General features: G+C 34.8%; 2 protein-coding genes across 2 annotated transcripts in view; both read right to left on the bottom strand.

Moving 5' to 3' along the window:
- Window positions 1–4,408, bottom strand: part of LOC143919333 (TBC1 domain family member 12-like) — a 65,026-nt gene extending 60,618 nt beyond the window's left edge. Inside the window, exon 1 of the mRNA XM_077441594.1 lies at window positions 3,771–4,408. Within this exon, the coding sequence (XP_077297720.1) occupies window positions 3,771–4,264 (494 nt within the window). The 5' untranslated portion in view covers window positions 4,265–4,408. The remainder of the gene's footprint in view (window positions 1–3,770) is intronic.
- Window positions 4,409–6,092: 1,684 nt separating this feature from the next.
- LOC143919441 (sorting nexin-14-like) lies at window positions 6,093–14,757 on the bottom strand. Its single transcript, XM_077441758.1, has 16 exons — window positions 14,538–14,757; window positions 14,157–14,319; window positions 13,962–14,072; window positions 13,754–13,885; window positions 13,428–13,678; window positions 12,798–12,951; window positions 12,551–12,716; window positions 12,196–12,476; window positions 12,060–12,118; window positions 11,129–11,414; window positions 10,870–11,057; window positions 10,512–10,799; window positions 10,190–10,419; window positions 7,776–7,940; window positions 7,519–7,703; window positions 6,093–7,447 (listed from the first exon to the last, which is right to left on the bottom strand). The coding sequence occupies exons 1-16, from the start codon at window positions 14,648–14,650 to the stop codon at window positions 7,364–7,366; spliced, it is 2,856 nt and encodes a 951-aa protein (XP_077297884.1). The 5' UTR covers window positions 14,651–14,757; the 3' UTR covers window positions 6,093–7,363.
- Between the last annotated feature and the right edge of the window lie 499 nt (window positions 14,758–15,256).

Below are 15,256 nucleotides of genomic sequence, written 5' to 3'. Positions count from 1 at the left end.
TGTGCCTGAGTCTGGCTCTATTATATAGCAACCCTATCAAGATCGTTAATTCCTGATATTGAAACGAGTCCTAAGAAAATTCATTCAAATTCAAAGACATTCGTATTTTATTCATATCCGTTCCCTAGTGCCTCTGTCTTCGGATTATTAGGGTTCAACACCTTGACTAAGTGAAGATATTTATTTATTGGGAAGCATTTCATAAAATCATCAAGGTCAGAGACTCACAATCTGAGAATCAAAGAGAAGCTAAAATTTTTGAACCCCGGAAAATCACAGGGTTTTACGAAACCATCAGATCTTGTTGCCCATTAGGGCAAGCAAAGAATAGATATTTAGCAATAGAAAACAATAATATTTTTAATAGTTTTCCGGATAATATTAAAATTGTGAATGTCTGGGCATTCTAGGCAAACGATAACATACACTGTGCGATGTAGTGAGGCCGCTCTCATACTCGGAATGGCTTCAAGTGAGCCACGTGCCCTTTCATAAACATCTATAAGGTTTTCTTTTTATTATATTCGAAAGGATAATTTAATATGTTAAACAACAGTTCGTCGTGTGTTTATTAGTGACGTGAATTTAATAAAAAAAAAAAACAAATTAATGGAAGCAGCGTGAAACCACTACCATGTATGTAAGTTGATTCATATGGCGTATTACATTCTAACCGGACAGAATATATTACAAATGAAAATAAAGTTAAACTACATATAAGCAAGATGGATGGGTTAGATTTTCGTGAAAACGTCACTCCGCTAGTAGATTGATTTGGAAAGTCACATTTTTGTTTTGAACACATTCTTAGAGTTATCGTAATACGGTACTTTATTACCTTTATTCGTAATACCTAGGAAATGTTAACGCATCGTTGAATTCTAAAGCATTCGTAAAAGCATCAGAGCTGTCAGAATTCGGCTGTTATATTACAACTGGCGCACATTATTGAAAGTGTATTTGCGCCTTTAGAGACACAATTTACTAGTCGAATTGTATTCGAATATGAATACACCAGTTGGAATGTATTACAACTGAAAATACACTTCGACTGTAACATATATCTATATGTAGATAGGGCCGGTTGAAAGGTGCAGAAGACTAGGCACATGCCTAGGGCGCCATAGACAAGGGGCGCTACGAGGCGCCCCCATTTTTTTTTCGATTATTAAATTGAAAAAAAAAATAGTTTGGCTTTATTTGCACTTAAAAAATTAACAATTCTATATTCAACTTATTTTTTTTACTCGAAGTAACAATACTGATTGTAAAATATTATATTTTACGAGGAACGCAGGAAGTTGACTGTGAAATATCAACAACTCACGAATAAAACAGCAAACTTTCGTCGGTACAAAAAAGAGCAAACTGTCGGCGTTTTAGTCCATGAGCTTGAAATACGCCGATAGGCGTTCTTTTTTGAGAATGTAAAAAATAAACAAGAACACTACCCGCTAAGCCTTTTTTTAGGTAGCATTGAACATGGGTCGTGTAATCCGTGTCAATGTTTATGAAGACTGGTTTACACCGAAATTTCTGAATTTATAATCAAAGCAGAATTTCTCGATGGCAATTCCTGACTGCCGACTATTTTAGATTGTGGCTTGGCATTTACATACATAGACTGTAAGTATTACATTTTAACAACAACGAAAAAGATGGAACTGATTTTGGAAAAAATACATTCATTAATAGACTTTTTAATTTATTTTATATTGTTGCAAGATATATTATAGAGTCTAAACCAGTGGTTCTCAAATGCGGCCACTAGTGGATTTTACTGCGGCCACCAGCGACTTAATAGTAAATAATACTAATATTTAAAAAAAAATATATATATTTTAAAAACTACAAAAAATAAACTTAACAATAATATTATAGAAACCATGATCATCAATGACAAACTAAAATTATAGCGAAAAGCCTTGTGACAGAAGTTAAAAATGTCAATTTTTCATGTTAGTGATTTCATAGATAAGATGACAGAAATAACTTCAAAATTAAAATTTAAAATAATAGAGTGTCTTAAGTCTCGGAATCTGGAACTTGATAAAAGGTTCGACGAATTGAATATTTTTAAAACTGTTTCTTTTGTATCTTCCCCTTATATTATGACAAATGAAAATTTCATAGTACTACAAAATAGATTAAAATCATTTTCAGTATTGAGATTAATTAACTGGCCTAACGTAAAATATGCATTATTAGAAATTAGTCATGATCAAGTACTTGATAACCATTTTAATAATATTTCGGTTCAAAAATTTTGCTCGGAAATATACGTTGACAATGAAACAAACCAATATACAGATTTGACAACAATTGCTTTATTAATATTGTCTATTTTTCAGTGTAATGCACTTTATTAAAAACAAATTTAGAAACCAGCTGACAGACGCAAACTTAGAAGCAGCAATGCGGCTTGTATTGGAAGAAAGGAGTATTGAGCAATTTCTATTTGCATTATTATTAAATAAATAGATACCAAAATGTTAAAATTTCTTTTATTTTATGAATAAATTGATCCACTTTTTTTGTAAATTTAATTTATTTGATTAAATTTGGTGCGGCCACCAGACATTTCCATGGGACCACTATTATCACCTGTGCGGCCACGGTAAAATTTCGCCTGAGCACCACTGGTCTAAACACACCTTTACAAAACTCGAAATCCTCGGCGGTAGTTATCTAGGGGTCGTTTGGGTTAGCTACAATTTTTATACCTGTTTTTTATTGGATTTCTACATACATAATTCTAGTTGGAAATGTTGGCGAAATTTTCAGCGTGGCGGGATTTCAACAGAAAATACGTCATCACTCAAAGGGTCAACCAATCGTATTCGAAAGAAGAAATTTAATATTTAATATACTTGGGGGAGGCGACAAAGCCGATAGACATGTGACATAGAAATGTCACTATAAAATTCTTCAATTCATTGTCAAATATAAATCAATATCTTCATTACCGAATTTATTACATTTATTTAACATAAAACGTGCCTATTTTGAATAAAAACTTTAGATTAAAAAATTTTAAGAACTTTTTTTTTAATTTAAAGGGGAGGGGGCGTTCTGCCTAGGGGCGCCATAAACCAATCTGCCTAGGGGCGCCATATACCCTCGGGCCGGGCCTGTAGGTAACAATGAAAAGCATGTAAAAATCAAATTATGTACGTTAATTTCAAATGTGAGATTCTTTACAACAACAAAAAAACTCAAAAAGCGAATAAAATTACAATAAGAAAAAGGCAATTATAATTTCAAACACAAACTGAAGAATAAGTCGTCACGGTTGGAAAACGCTGAAAACAACATTGCATGTTAAACAAACGATCGTACTCAATCCTGCAGTGTTTTGATCGTCAGAATTCACACGGTACAAAACCACACACACATTGCCTGCATAATACTACAATACATTGACTGCAACTGACAGACAGTGCGAGCGCATTATTCGATTAATCGATTTCAATCAATTTCCCGCCTCTGTTGAACGAATAAACGTCATAATAAAATAAAATAGAACACGTGAAACGAAGACAAAACGCGCGGAATCGGCATTGTTTACATAACCATATGGCGACGAGTGTCAAAAACAAACGAATGACAGGTGTGAGTTTTCGCGCAATTTTTCAAAGCAATAATAAACTTTTTGAATTAATTAATCCGAATAAATAGTCGACGGTGATTGGTCGAGGGATGTCGAGGGGGCGGGGTTTAATATTGTTTACGTTTTTTGACGTTTGGCGCGCAACAGTTGCGTTGTTTACCTGGCGAAGAATCCGGAGAGGCCCTTCTTCTTGGGCTTGGCCTGCGGGGGCGAGGCTTGGGGGGCGGAGTCCCGGGCGTCCGAAGAGGCCTCCGACAGGCTGGACACCGTGCTGGAGAAGGAGCTCCCGGTGGGCACCCGTCTGTGGCCGAGACTGCCGGGAGACTCCGGAGAACCGCTCTCGTCTTCGTCCCCCTCGTCGTCCGCGTCTTTGGCAGGGGCGGCGGGGGGCGGCAGCGGCAGCGGCAGCGGCGGCGGCGGGGGCGGAGGCGCACTCCGGGGGCTGACGAAGTGCAGCTGCTTGGTGATGGGGTTGTACGCGAGCGAGATGCAGTCCAGAGCCCGGTTCAGAGGCATGGTGCCGCTCGACGAGCTCATGTCGATGCAGCCGCGCCGCTCCGGCCAGGTCTTGAAGCCCTTCTCCTCCCGCTCCCGCTCCCGCTCCCGTTTGCTCTCCCCCTCCTCGTCCGCCACCCCTGCCGGCCTGTCGCGCATCCTCACGCACTCGCACTGTCACTCACGTCGATTACTGTCACATGTGTTGATCGGTATAGAGACATGGAAGGCGAACGAATAACACACAACCGGTTTGAAAACGCGCACACACGACCGCTCGCATCCATCGCGGCTCCCGCACTAATCGCACTCACGAGAGATCTCCCCCACCCGCCCCTCCCCGCCTGGGCTGTGGCAGCGCCTCTAGCGGGAATCGCTAACACCACTCGCCCGCCATTTTCAAATTTCTTTTGTTTCATTTCAAACTCATGCGTATTTCATTTACGAAATGATACATATTAGAATAGAGCAATCAGTGTTATGATTTTTAAAACGAATTTCAGTAGTTAATTGGAATTTTACAATACACAGCGGAATTGCCCAGCGTTGCTCAGATGGGTGAAAAAAAATGGAACTTTTTCAAAAACACTTCAAAAAAGATTCCTTTGATCCTAGGTTGGTATTCTTTTCAAAAACCATTTACGGTCTAAATTAGAATACCATGAAATATTATAAGTCGGTCTTCTTTATACGGGCCAGATGGGGAAAAAATTTGCGAACTCAAAAAATCTGACTGGCGTTAACAAAATTATATGCAATTGAATCAAATCTAATACTTTATATTGAATGTTCATGAATATACTGATTTATATAGAGTATATTGATTTTACAGTTGAATAATTGGCTACCTACCTTCTATGTGTCACCATTGTTTAATTTATAATAATTTTAAATTTATGTATTATATAATAAATTTCAAATTTATGTATTATATAATAAATATATAAATTTATATACATACAAATATAATCCGGAAGGAAGTGGGAAGTTTGCAGTATTTTCTTAAAATAATTATAGAGGACGAAACGTATTCGTGATCATGATCCTCAGTACATTACTGAAGACAGTACATTAATATGTAGAAATTTGGCCATAGGTGTGGATTTGAGGCAGCCTGTTCAGAGAAATGTTATATTATATTAATAGAAGTGGCGTTAGGCGTCATATTGTTGTCAAGTGATGATTGTCCACGGACAATCCTAAATAATTTTAGCATCAGTCGTATTTGATGTTTGGTGCTCGACGTACATATGTCCGATAAAAACTTCTCTGTTTGTTTGTATTACTCGCAAGATGAGCAAGCATCGTTAAAAATTGCACAATGCATTAAAAAACACAAAATAAACAACATGGGATACATTTTTATAAGTAAATTGATCCGATTGTATTCTGTGCGTTGTAGCGTATTTATAGAGACGTGCCGCGTAATATCGACAACAATTATTTATTCGTAAGGGCTTATTATATACATACATGTACATATATAATAAGCACTTAATTAAAAAAAAAAAATAGTCGGCAGTATGGCTCGGTGGTTGCGTTTATGTTTAGCACCGAGAGGTTACTGGGTTCGTTACGTGCTAATATTTAATACTGCTGGTCAGACTTGGATATTTGTGACTCCAAGTCGATCGTTTCTTATCGGAGTTTACAAATTTATCTAATTTCATTGTTGAAACGGTTCCTCCATCAAATTGGCAAAAATTATCCTTTCCCTCTGTCACATATCTGAATTTGATTTATGTACAATATGTAAAAATTTATGTTCAAGTCTCTATGGTGATGTCTCTATGGATTAATTAATTAATTAATTAATTAATTGTTAATTTCGTGTTCTTCAGCCTCTCGAAATATAACCATTTATGTAATAAATTAATTGTCTATGTAAAATAAAATAAAATAAAAGCTTTAAAATTTCACAAAAATATTGGTTCTAAAAACCAAAAAGGATAAACATTTGGCAATTAAAAATTAAAAAGCACGTTGTTAAAAAAAATAACATTTATTTTGTTTTATGAACAATACACAAAAAACCCATATTACATATAAACAAAAATTAAATAAAAAACATTTGTACAAAAAATAAATAAAATGCACTATGTAAGAGTCCAATATAAGAGGACGGAATTTGGCACTTAAAAGCAGATAAAACAAGTTATCTACGCAACAAATACGTAACAAATATTATGCATTTATTTTATAATCAATGTTTTCATTGATTTTATTGCTGAATAACTTTCTTTTATTTACTAATTATTTTTTATACTTGGTGATAAATCGCATTGTACTATAAAATTTGCTAAACTGTACTTAACAGTAATTGTGTAAACAAAAGGCAAGAGCGAGTTCTTGTTCTTTCCATTCTCTTTCCAATTACACATAGAAAAAAAACACTATCAGCTCAATTATAAAACACAGAGTTATTTTCGTGAAAGTGTGTACAATTAATTGTACGTAACATTTATTCTTATTTCATTCACAAAGTAACATTCATAATTTTCACAATAATATCTTTATATGATAAATAAAAGAACATCGCTTCTCCAACGTTATATTTATAATATTTATGTATTTGACAATATTATAATACAATATACAGTCGGAAAAAAGTCTAAATTTCGTACCATTACATACAGAACGTAATAAAACAAATATAAATTTTGTTGAAGGTATGAAATTTATTCCACATTACGATAGATTTATCACAGAAAGAGATAGTAGACAGGTACTTCAGTACTCTTTAATAAAAATGTGTTAATAATTCCTTTTCTACGTTTACTTATTTACAAAAAAAAAAAAAAAAAATAGAAAGAAAAGGGGACATGTAAACACATATTTACAAATTTCATTAGTAAACACATATTTACAAATTTATTTATACAAGTACATATATTTTGATGAAAGTTACTTATCACAATTATTATTATAATGTAGATAAAGTATTGCTAAGTAGACACGTGTGTATCAGACGATTATTTTTTTTACTTATTTATGATCCAAGAACACACTATTACATACATTTGCCTGAAATGTAATAATATCATACACGAAGAACATTAATTCATATAAAGTCAAACACGTAGATTCTGCGAATGTAATGTAGATTATTCATTTAATTTATAGATACATCCAAAATAGTTAACGAGATCAGACTAATTCAAAAATACTTTCATTTTTTTTTAAGTAGTTCTCATTAAGAATAAAATTTATATTTAAAAAGTACGAATACAAAGTCGGAGATCCAATTTAATCAATCGTTTATGAATTGGATGTTGATGCAAAGCTATTTTCTAATTCGGGAAACACTTCCAGAAGAACAACGTCGAACATATTGTAGACAAACTGAAATGAATACACGTTGATATATAATAGAATATTTAATTGAAAAAAAAAAGGTAAAAACAATACTATACCTGTTTATTTAACTGAGGGTTTTGAAGAAACTCAAACAAAGTATCGGCACCTTTTAAAAAGTTTGGACCCATTAATGCGGTGACGAAAAATGGAAAAGCGTTCTGCAGTTGAGATCTAGCGATGTCGACTTTTCTCGAACGGCCTAATTTCAACGTTGACGGAAGTATATCTTCGAATATTAAATCTGCAATAGATGATGATTCAAGTGATATATTCAATATTAAAGTAGTAGTACAATCGTAAAATGTTAAAGTACCTTGTCCAAGTTTGATTAGATAGCCTAATCGCGAAGGTGACAAAACTTTACAAAGAATAGCGTTGAGGAAATCATTGAAGTAGTCATTGATATGCGTCTCGCCATTTTGGAAAAGAGCATCTACGAAGCTGATGATGCACTGATGAGTCTGAAATATCTCTGAAACTGAAGTCGTAAACATAAGATGAGAAACTGACTGTCTTGGATGACTATTTTGTACAATAGAAACATTCGTTCAACCATTGCAGCCGACAAATATTTAAATTTTTGGCACTTGTTTAGTAGTGGGGCTCCACGCTTCTTTAGCCCAAACATTTTTGATCATTTTATAGTTTTTCTATACCAATTCAACAAGTTAAATCACTTTCTGAAGAAAAAGCGTTCGTTATTTTACTGAATGCATCACATTTCCAAGATGCTCCATATTTACACTCATTGGCCAGAACTTATTTATAGCAGGAATTTCAGTTCCTCGCCTTGAACTTGATGTGCAAATAACGTATTACTTTTATTGTTTTCTCAAGATATCACAGACGATAATAAACGTCAATAGGAGCGTGTATGCGAGCACGTACGCATTTCCGAAAGTGCATTAAGCATAAGTTTTAGTCTTCATTCAGCAACCGACATAAAACTTTTAGTCTGCGAACGGCGGTTGAAAATCGTTGATTTAAATCAGTCTAAAGGTGAAAACACAAGTATGCCGCAAATTTTTTTTTTAGATAGTTTTAAGTTCTGAAAATTCCTCCTGTAGTGTTTTCGGTGATATTTTATCCTTGTATTGATTAGTGATCGATAGCGGTGATTCCCATATTTGAAGAAATGTAAGAGAATCTTGTCGAAATAACAAGATCGTACGAATTAACAATAACATAAAAACACACCCATTATAGCTGGGGTCCATCTATGCGTCCCGTGCCTTTGAGTGTTCTTATCATAAATCGGATACTATAGCTTCCACATTCTCGTGGTTTTCATATTTCAAATTCAAATTTCAAAAAGAAGAGCTTTATCATATTTTATTCACGATATATAATACAATACAAAAAATATCTGTTTTAATTGGAAAATATGTTATGTGGAATGGGGGTACGTTTGGAACCCAGCCTAGTATATTTGTATAGGGATCTCCAGAAATTTGTAACGCCCCGGGCCTGCTTCTGCTAACTGCTTCTCGCCATTTAGCCAGCAGCATGGCTCAGTGGTTGTGTTGATACTAAGCACCGATAGGTCGCCGGGTTCGATCCCGTGAGCTGACCGCGATTCAGAAGAATTTATTCTAAGTATAATCATTACTGCTGCTGGTGATTTAAGTCTTTGTGACTCCAAGTCGATAATTTCCGACCAGAGTTTGCCAATTTATCTGATTACATTGTTGAAGCGGTTCATCCATTAAATTGGCAAAAACCATCCTACCCACTACGTCACCACTGTTTGAATATGATTTCAAAAATGTATTATTTATAGCAGGTGTCCCCAATCTACGGCCCTCGGTCCTTTTGGCCTACTAGTGATATTTTAATGAGAAAAAATAGTTTCGAAATATTGCCTTGACGATTTCGGTTAAAAATATTGCTTTCAGGGTTCCAGGTAGTGAAAACCAGGGTTTTTTCCCATGCAACGCGGTGGAACGGCGTTTTGGCAACATTTTTTCTCAGCATTATTTATGTTTCAAACGAATATTCTATATAACATAATTTGAATATCATCTTTTCCAACAAAAAACTTGACAAGAAGTGAGTTACGGCCCCTTTTTGTCTTCAAAAAAAAGCCCTGGTTAAAATTAAACGTCTTTTGAGAGAATCCCAAATGGGATTCTGAAAGGAACGTCATAGTTGATCTTTTGCACGTGCACACTCTGAAAATTGGTCAGTTCCACATGTGCAAATTTGTTCAAATTGGATTCCAATAAGATTTATTTTCATTCGGCCCTCCATACATTTTGAAATTCTGAACCGGCCCATTTTCCAAAAAGGTTGGGGACCCCTGATCTATAGCATATATGTAGGGTTTGAATTGAACGAAAGGCTGAGAAAGAGTATGTTACGATTGATTGTGAGAAGGGGATGAAAAGGGGCAGAGATATAACGGTTAGTCGCAGTTGGACCTGCGCTCCGCGCGGTTGGTCGCTAAACCTCCACACGTATCGTCTTAATAAACAACATGACTGAAAACGCACGTGTTTGATCTTCATCTTAACCGCCACATCCCAACCGTGGTCCTGAACAGCGTCATCTGTCAGGAATCTTTACCACATACATGTCTCGCTAATTTTCTTATATATAGTATTTGCATTATGCTAATATATCTGGGCACAGTGACGCGTTAGAGTATTCTATAATGTCACTGTGGCTAATATGTAAATAAATAAACAAATTTCAAACATACATAATCCACAAAAACGATTCACTTACGTATAAAGAGTGCGCACGAGGTGAAATTCCAATTTGTGTCATCACCATCTTTAGTGCAGAGCGACGGGAAATTACTTTCTGAATCTAAAACATTAAAATTATTCTCAAAAACGCTTCTCGACAAGCGTTTTTCAAACGCACTAGTTTCCGGAGACGCAAACGTGACATCGTTCACGACATCGGTGGCTTCTTCATCACACTCTCCTTCTTTTCCTTTCTTTTCTTCATTCCTACAATAACACACCGTACATAAGCAATACTGCATCATCCTCATATGTAAACTTAACCTCAAAATATTATCACCGAAACCTTTCGAACTTACAAAGACTGATAGTATATGACGTCAGTGGACACTAAAAACGCTTGCAAAAAAGTATCCAAATGCTGCCCTCTCTCTTTTCGCAGTTTGTGCGTCACAGTCTGATACAGGCTGCTGATGTCGGGAAAATTCGACGAGTCCGACTTGGCCTGTTCAGCGAGGAATGTAAAATCGGCATCGGCCGTCAAAAACATGTGCAATAAATTGCTGCAACGGAGCAAAGGTATAAGCATAATGTGCTGCACGAACTTTTCATATTTTTTCTTGCGAATATCAGCCGGTGTTTTGAACCTGAAAGCAACACAAATTTTATCAGTACGTCGCTTGCATTAGTTTTCAAGCACATAGTATAAAGTTTCACCTCTTCGAAGGTATATTATAGTCTCCTAGCGTTGCTTCTCCGTGAAACTCTACTAGTTTCTCCTTCAGAACGTAAATGTCATTATCAGTTCTTTCCACGATCCACTGACTATCATCGCCCATACCGTGAGGGTCTACTTTGTTCACGATGATAAGGAACCAGTCCAAAGACCCAGTTTTATTTGTAGCCTGCAGTTTGATTTACAGTTATCAGTTCAGTTTCTACGGATAAAATTAGCTTATTTGAATTAAGATTTAACCTTCTTTTCGACGACGTCCTCAATTGAGACCTTCCACGTGCTCATGTCTTTGTTTTTGAGCCTCGTATAATTTGCAAGGATGTCCGAATACTGCATCTCCATATCTGCACCGTCGCTTAGATCTCCCTCGCTGCCAGTTTTACTCGACATATCGCTCAAATCCAGAAACTGACCGTCGATAGCTTGAGACTTAAAGGCGTCCTTCAGCTTCGACAGTGGTTTCACAATCAGCGATGGATTGTTTTCAATCCTTTTGTTGACTTCTGATTTGTTCGGAAGCAACGTCCTTAAAATGGAACACACACACACGCACACACTTATAAATATGTTTAATGTGGTATAATATCGAATACACATTATATATGTAGAATTAAGCCTCCCACAAGCCATATAAAATGTTAAGCGAGTGTGTTTTTTACGATGCGTTTTATTAGCGTCGGTTTGTGGGAAGCTTAGACATATTTTTAAAAATCTTAACTTATCTAGGTGTAATTTCATCGACTACCACCCTAGCATGTAATCAGCAATCAGCAAGTCGCTTGACTCATGTCTTTTAAACTGATTTTTGAGCTCTAATAAGATGTCCGTCTCAATTTGAATGTCATTTCTTGTAATATCCAAGTATGAGAGTTAGTTACAGAATTGAAAAGCTTGCGTTGCGGCACAATAGTACACAAACAAGCAGTGTGTATGACGGATAAATCTGGTGCACTAACAGTGAATTTATATGTGAAACAAGTTTGTATGAGCCATATAGTATAGAGCACTTTGATTGATATTTGTAAGCGTTACTATTTGAAATGCCAGTAGGGCGCACGAGCTGATAAATAAGGCAGGTAGTCTCGATTCGAAACAAAATAGTGCATTTACATACATATTACATAGTGAGGATTATTCTATAGTACATTTTTGCCAATCAGTCTATACTTACGAATTCGGCGGTGGCTTTTTAGGTTCGGCGACCACGTTTGGCATGACTAAGTTATAAAACTAAAATGCAAATAATGATATGTTAATTTAAATGATCATTACATTAATGTCACGTAAGAGGTTTATCAATTTAGTACCTCTTGACTGTCGAAGAATTTGGGCGCCCACTCTCGATCCAAAAGCGTGAACACATAGTCGTACGACTCGTAGATAACTTTACTAGTTTGCAACTTGGCTATATTCATTGGACCGTAATTCAATATAATACTAAATTGTTCTATATACTCTATGTCGAACGGAATAAACGACATACTCTTATGAGAAAAATAGTTATTATATAATTCACTAGCACATTTAAATAAGGCTTCTTTTTCCGTTTCGTTCATCTCCGGTTGAAGCATCCTCTTGTTGAATTCATCTAAAATAATTGAATAAACACTTGATAAGCATCAAAAATTAAATTCATATTGAAATACAACACAATTTTCATACCGATATCCAAACAAAATTGTAAAAGATGAATTTTTCCTTCGGATTTCATGAATTGCATAAAAGCATACAGATATTCAGGAGTTTTCAACATGTCCGAAACTTCTAAATTTAATAGTCTCATTTGTTTATAATTATTTTTTTTAATAAAATTTTGTAAAAATTCCACCTGAAATATAAACAAAACAAAAAAATACACTTTAATATTTCAAAATGCATGTAAATGGGATTATTTCGTGTTGATTTTTACATGATGATTTGGAAGATCAGGCAATTTGGACATTTTCCTGTCACCCGTTGCTAAAATTACTAATGTATTGATGATACTAGGATCGGCCAATATGTCAGTTAGCGATAGTAAAACCCACCCGGAAAATATGTCTTGAATCAGTATTTTGAATAATCTGTAAATAGATAGCACATTTTAATTATCAAATAATAATATTTTGACCATTAGATAAACATGTGTCATTAGATAAACTCTTTCCGGATAAAAAGTCAGTTTATTATACCGTCAACAAAATCGGCATTGGTTTCAAGGCTAACCATTTGATTTATTGAAATGTAATAATTCATTTTAATATATTTATACGCTATCAATCTCTTGCTAATCTCAAGCTATTCAGCGTCTTGAAGTTCGCCAATTTGAATATAAAATGCTGCAAAATTTTCTCAATAGATGTCACTGTTGATTTTTGTATGCATTCGCATGCATAAAATGCTTATGTATATTAATTGCCTGTATTGTATCTGTATAAGTGCACTCGTCGCATTGGAGCGATCTGTAAAGGCGAGTTTCATGTTCTATTAACGATTTCGCCTGGAAAGAGTCAGCCAACGATCACTCATAGATGCTTATAAGTAGCCCTAAATAACTAACTTGCTGTTCATGTGTTTCTTCGGAAGTAAAAATGGCATTATCGCTTCCGTAATAAACTTTAAGTACTGAAGTTCTTGCTTTCTACTAGTAAGAGCCGGATGTAAATTATACTTCAATGGTCCCAAAAGAGCTGCTTTCTCTAAACTATCTATTCCTTTCATTTCCATAAGCTTTTTTGCCTCATTGCACAAAGTGTAGTGACGCAGTGCACACGGTATGAGCTTATTCGTAATAAGTTGTCCAATATTCACCTAAACAAAACAATATTTAAAAATATATTTAAATCTAAAATATTATGTAAAAAAATTGAAACAGTTGAAAGATACCTTCAAAACTCGATTAAATAATGAACTGGAAGCATATCGCAAAAGGAAGCGGATTTCAACAAGTAAGGTTTCTTCTTTCGTCAATTTGCAATACCACGGGATAATAAATTTTCTAATGATAATGTTATAAAACTGGAAGTTTTTAAACACATAAGATTATTACAAGATAATGGCAACAGCGTATTGAATGGTGTAAATTTATAATTACATTTTCTATAGACTGGTCGAGTTGTTTATGAACATGAAGGTTGATCCACGGTTCTTGACAGTTGTTGCCCAAATGCCGTAAACAATTTTCATTTTCGCAAATGTTACACACCTTTAAAAACACACAATAGTTACTATCAGTCACCAGGGCATGATATACATACATATATTATATATGAACAGACAAATTACTCACCTTTACAGCGTATTGACTGTTAATTGTGGCCTCTTTAGATCGCCTGAATGTAACGATTGGTTTTAATAGAAATTGTATTATGCTAAATTTGAACTTTAAAATCGAATAGAATAATACAAATCCGAGGATGTAACTAATTACGAAACAAACGGCACCTGTAACGCTGAAAAAATAAAATCGATTTATTTGGCAGAGTATAAGTGTATGTGAAGTCATCGGACTTGATAAGAAATTGACCTGATTTTCAATATGTTGAAAAACTTTCATTTGCGTTTTAATTTTGCAATATAAATAATTAGTAAAAATTACTTACGACGGGTCGTGTAAATGGATATATGTAGTTAGTTTTAACTTGTTTAAAATTTATTGTAAATATCTAACCTGAAAGTTAAGGTAGCGACTATGAAGAGTAGCGAAAAATAAATTGCACATTTAATTTTACTATACTTTCTTAAGTTAGATAGAATAATGGGTTGAAAATTGTTTTCAAGCATTCTTGAAATGTGTTATCTTGGAATAATGCAACCATTTGTTCAATTGAATAGCAACTGACAGCTGTCACCCGTTGGCCATGTTTACGTACTTTTTTTGCGATTTTCTCTTGGCCGTAACACGCGTTATTCATTACATGACCTTAATTTCAGAGGTTTATTTTACGTTAAACGGACTATTATAAACGGATGTTCCGTAATTGAGATTTTAGTGACTTGCGCGAGATCGATTCTTGCGGAATAATCAGCGAACCGTATTTTACTGATAAGTCTATTTTTGTCAATATTTATATTAAATAGTCAATATTTATATATAACGGCGAGTATCTATCGTTCAGTATACAAGTGGTTACTATTAATAATAAAAGGTCAGTATTTAAACACAAATGGACGGTTTTAATGGTAAGTTTTTTATTTTTTTGAAGAATGGCCAATATTACTTTTTGGTCTCAATAGACAATTCATTTTAACTCATCAACTTACACTCATCGACCAATAGTTTACATGTGTATGTATCAGTAGCGGCTGGTGAAAATTCATAGTGGTGGGGCTGCAGAGATAAATCAGGCTGTAGTAGCTCGTTAACCAAACCGGTGATCGAATGAAAAC

The sequence above is a fragment of the Arctopsyche grandis genome, chromosome 11, assembly GCF_051622035.1.
Source record: "Arctopsyche grandis isolate Sample6627 chromosome 11, ASM5162203v2, whole genome shotgun sequence".
NCBI lineage: Eukaryota > Metazoa > Arthropoda > Insecta > Trichoptera > Hydropsychidae > Arctopsyche > Arctopsyche grandis.
This window is presented reverse-complemented; position numbering and strand designations above follow the sequence as displayed.

Excerpts from the sequence above, each read along its gene's own strand:
- LOC143919441 (XM_077441758.1), bottom strand. The coding sequence starts at position 14,650 with ATGCTTGAAAACAATTTTCAACCCATTATTCTATCTAACTTAAGAAAG. Across the intron at positions 14,073-14,156 it reads ACAGTCAATACGCTGTAAAG|GTGTGTAACATTTGCGAAAA; the intron begins GTGAGTAATTTG and ends GTGTTTTTAAAG. Across the intron at positions 11,415-12,059 it reads AAAAAGCCACCGCCGAATTC|GACGTTGCTTCCGAACAAAT; the intron begins GTAAGTATAGAC and ends TTCCATTTTAAG.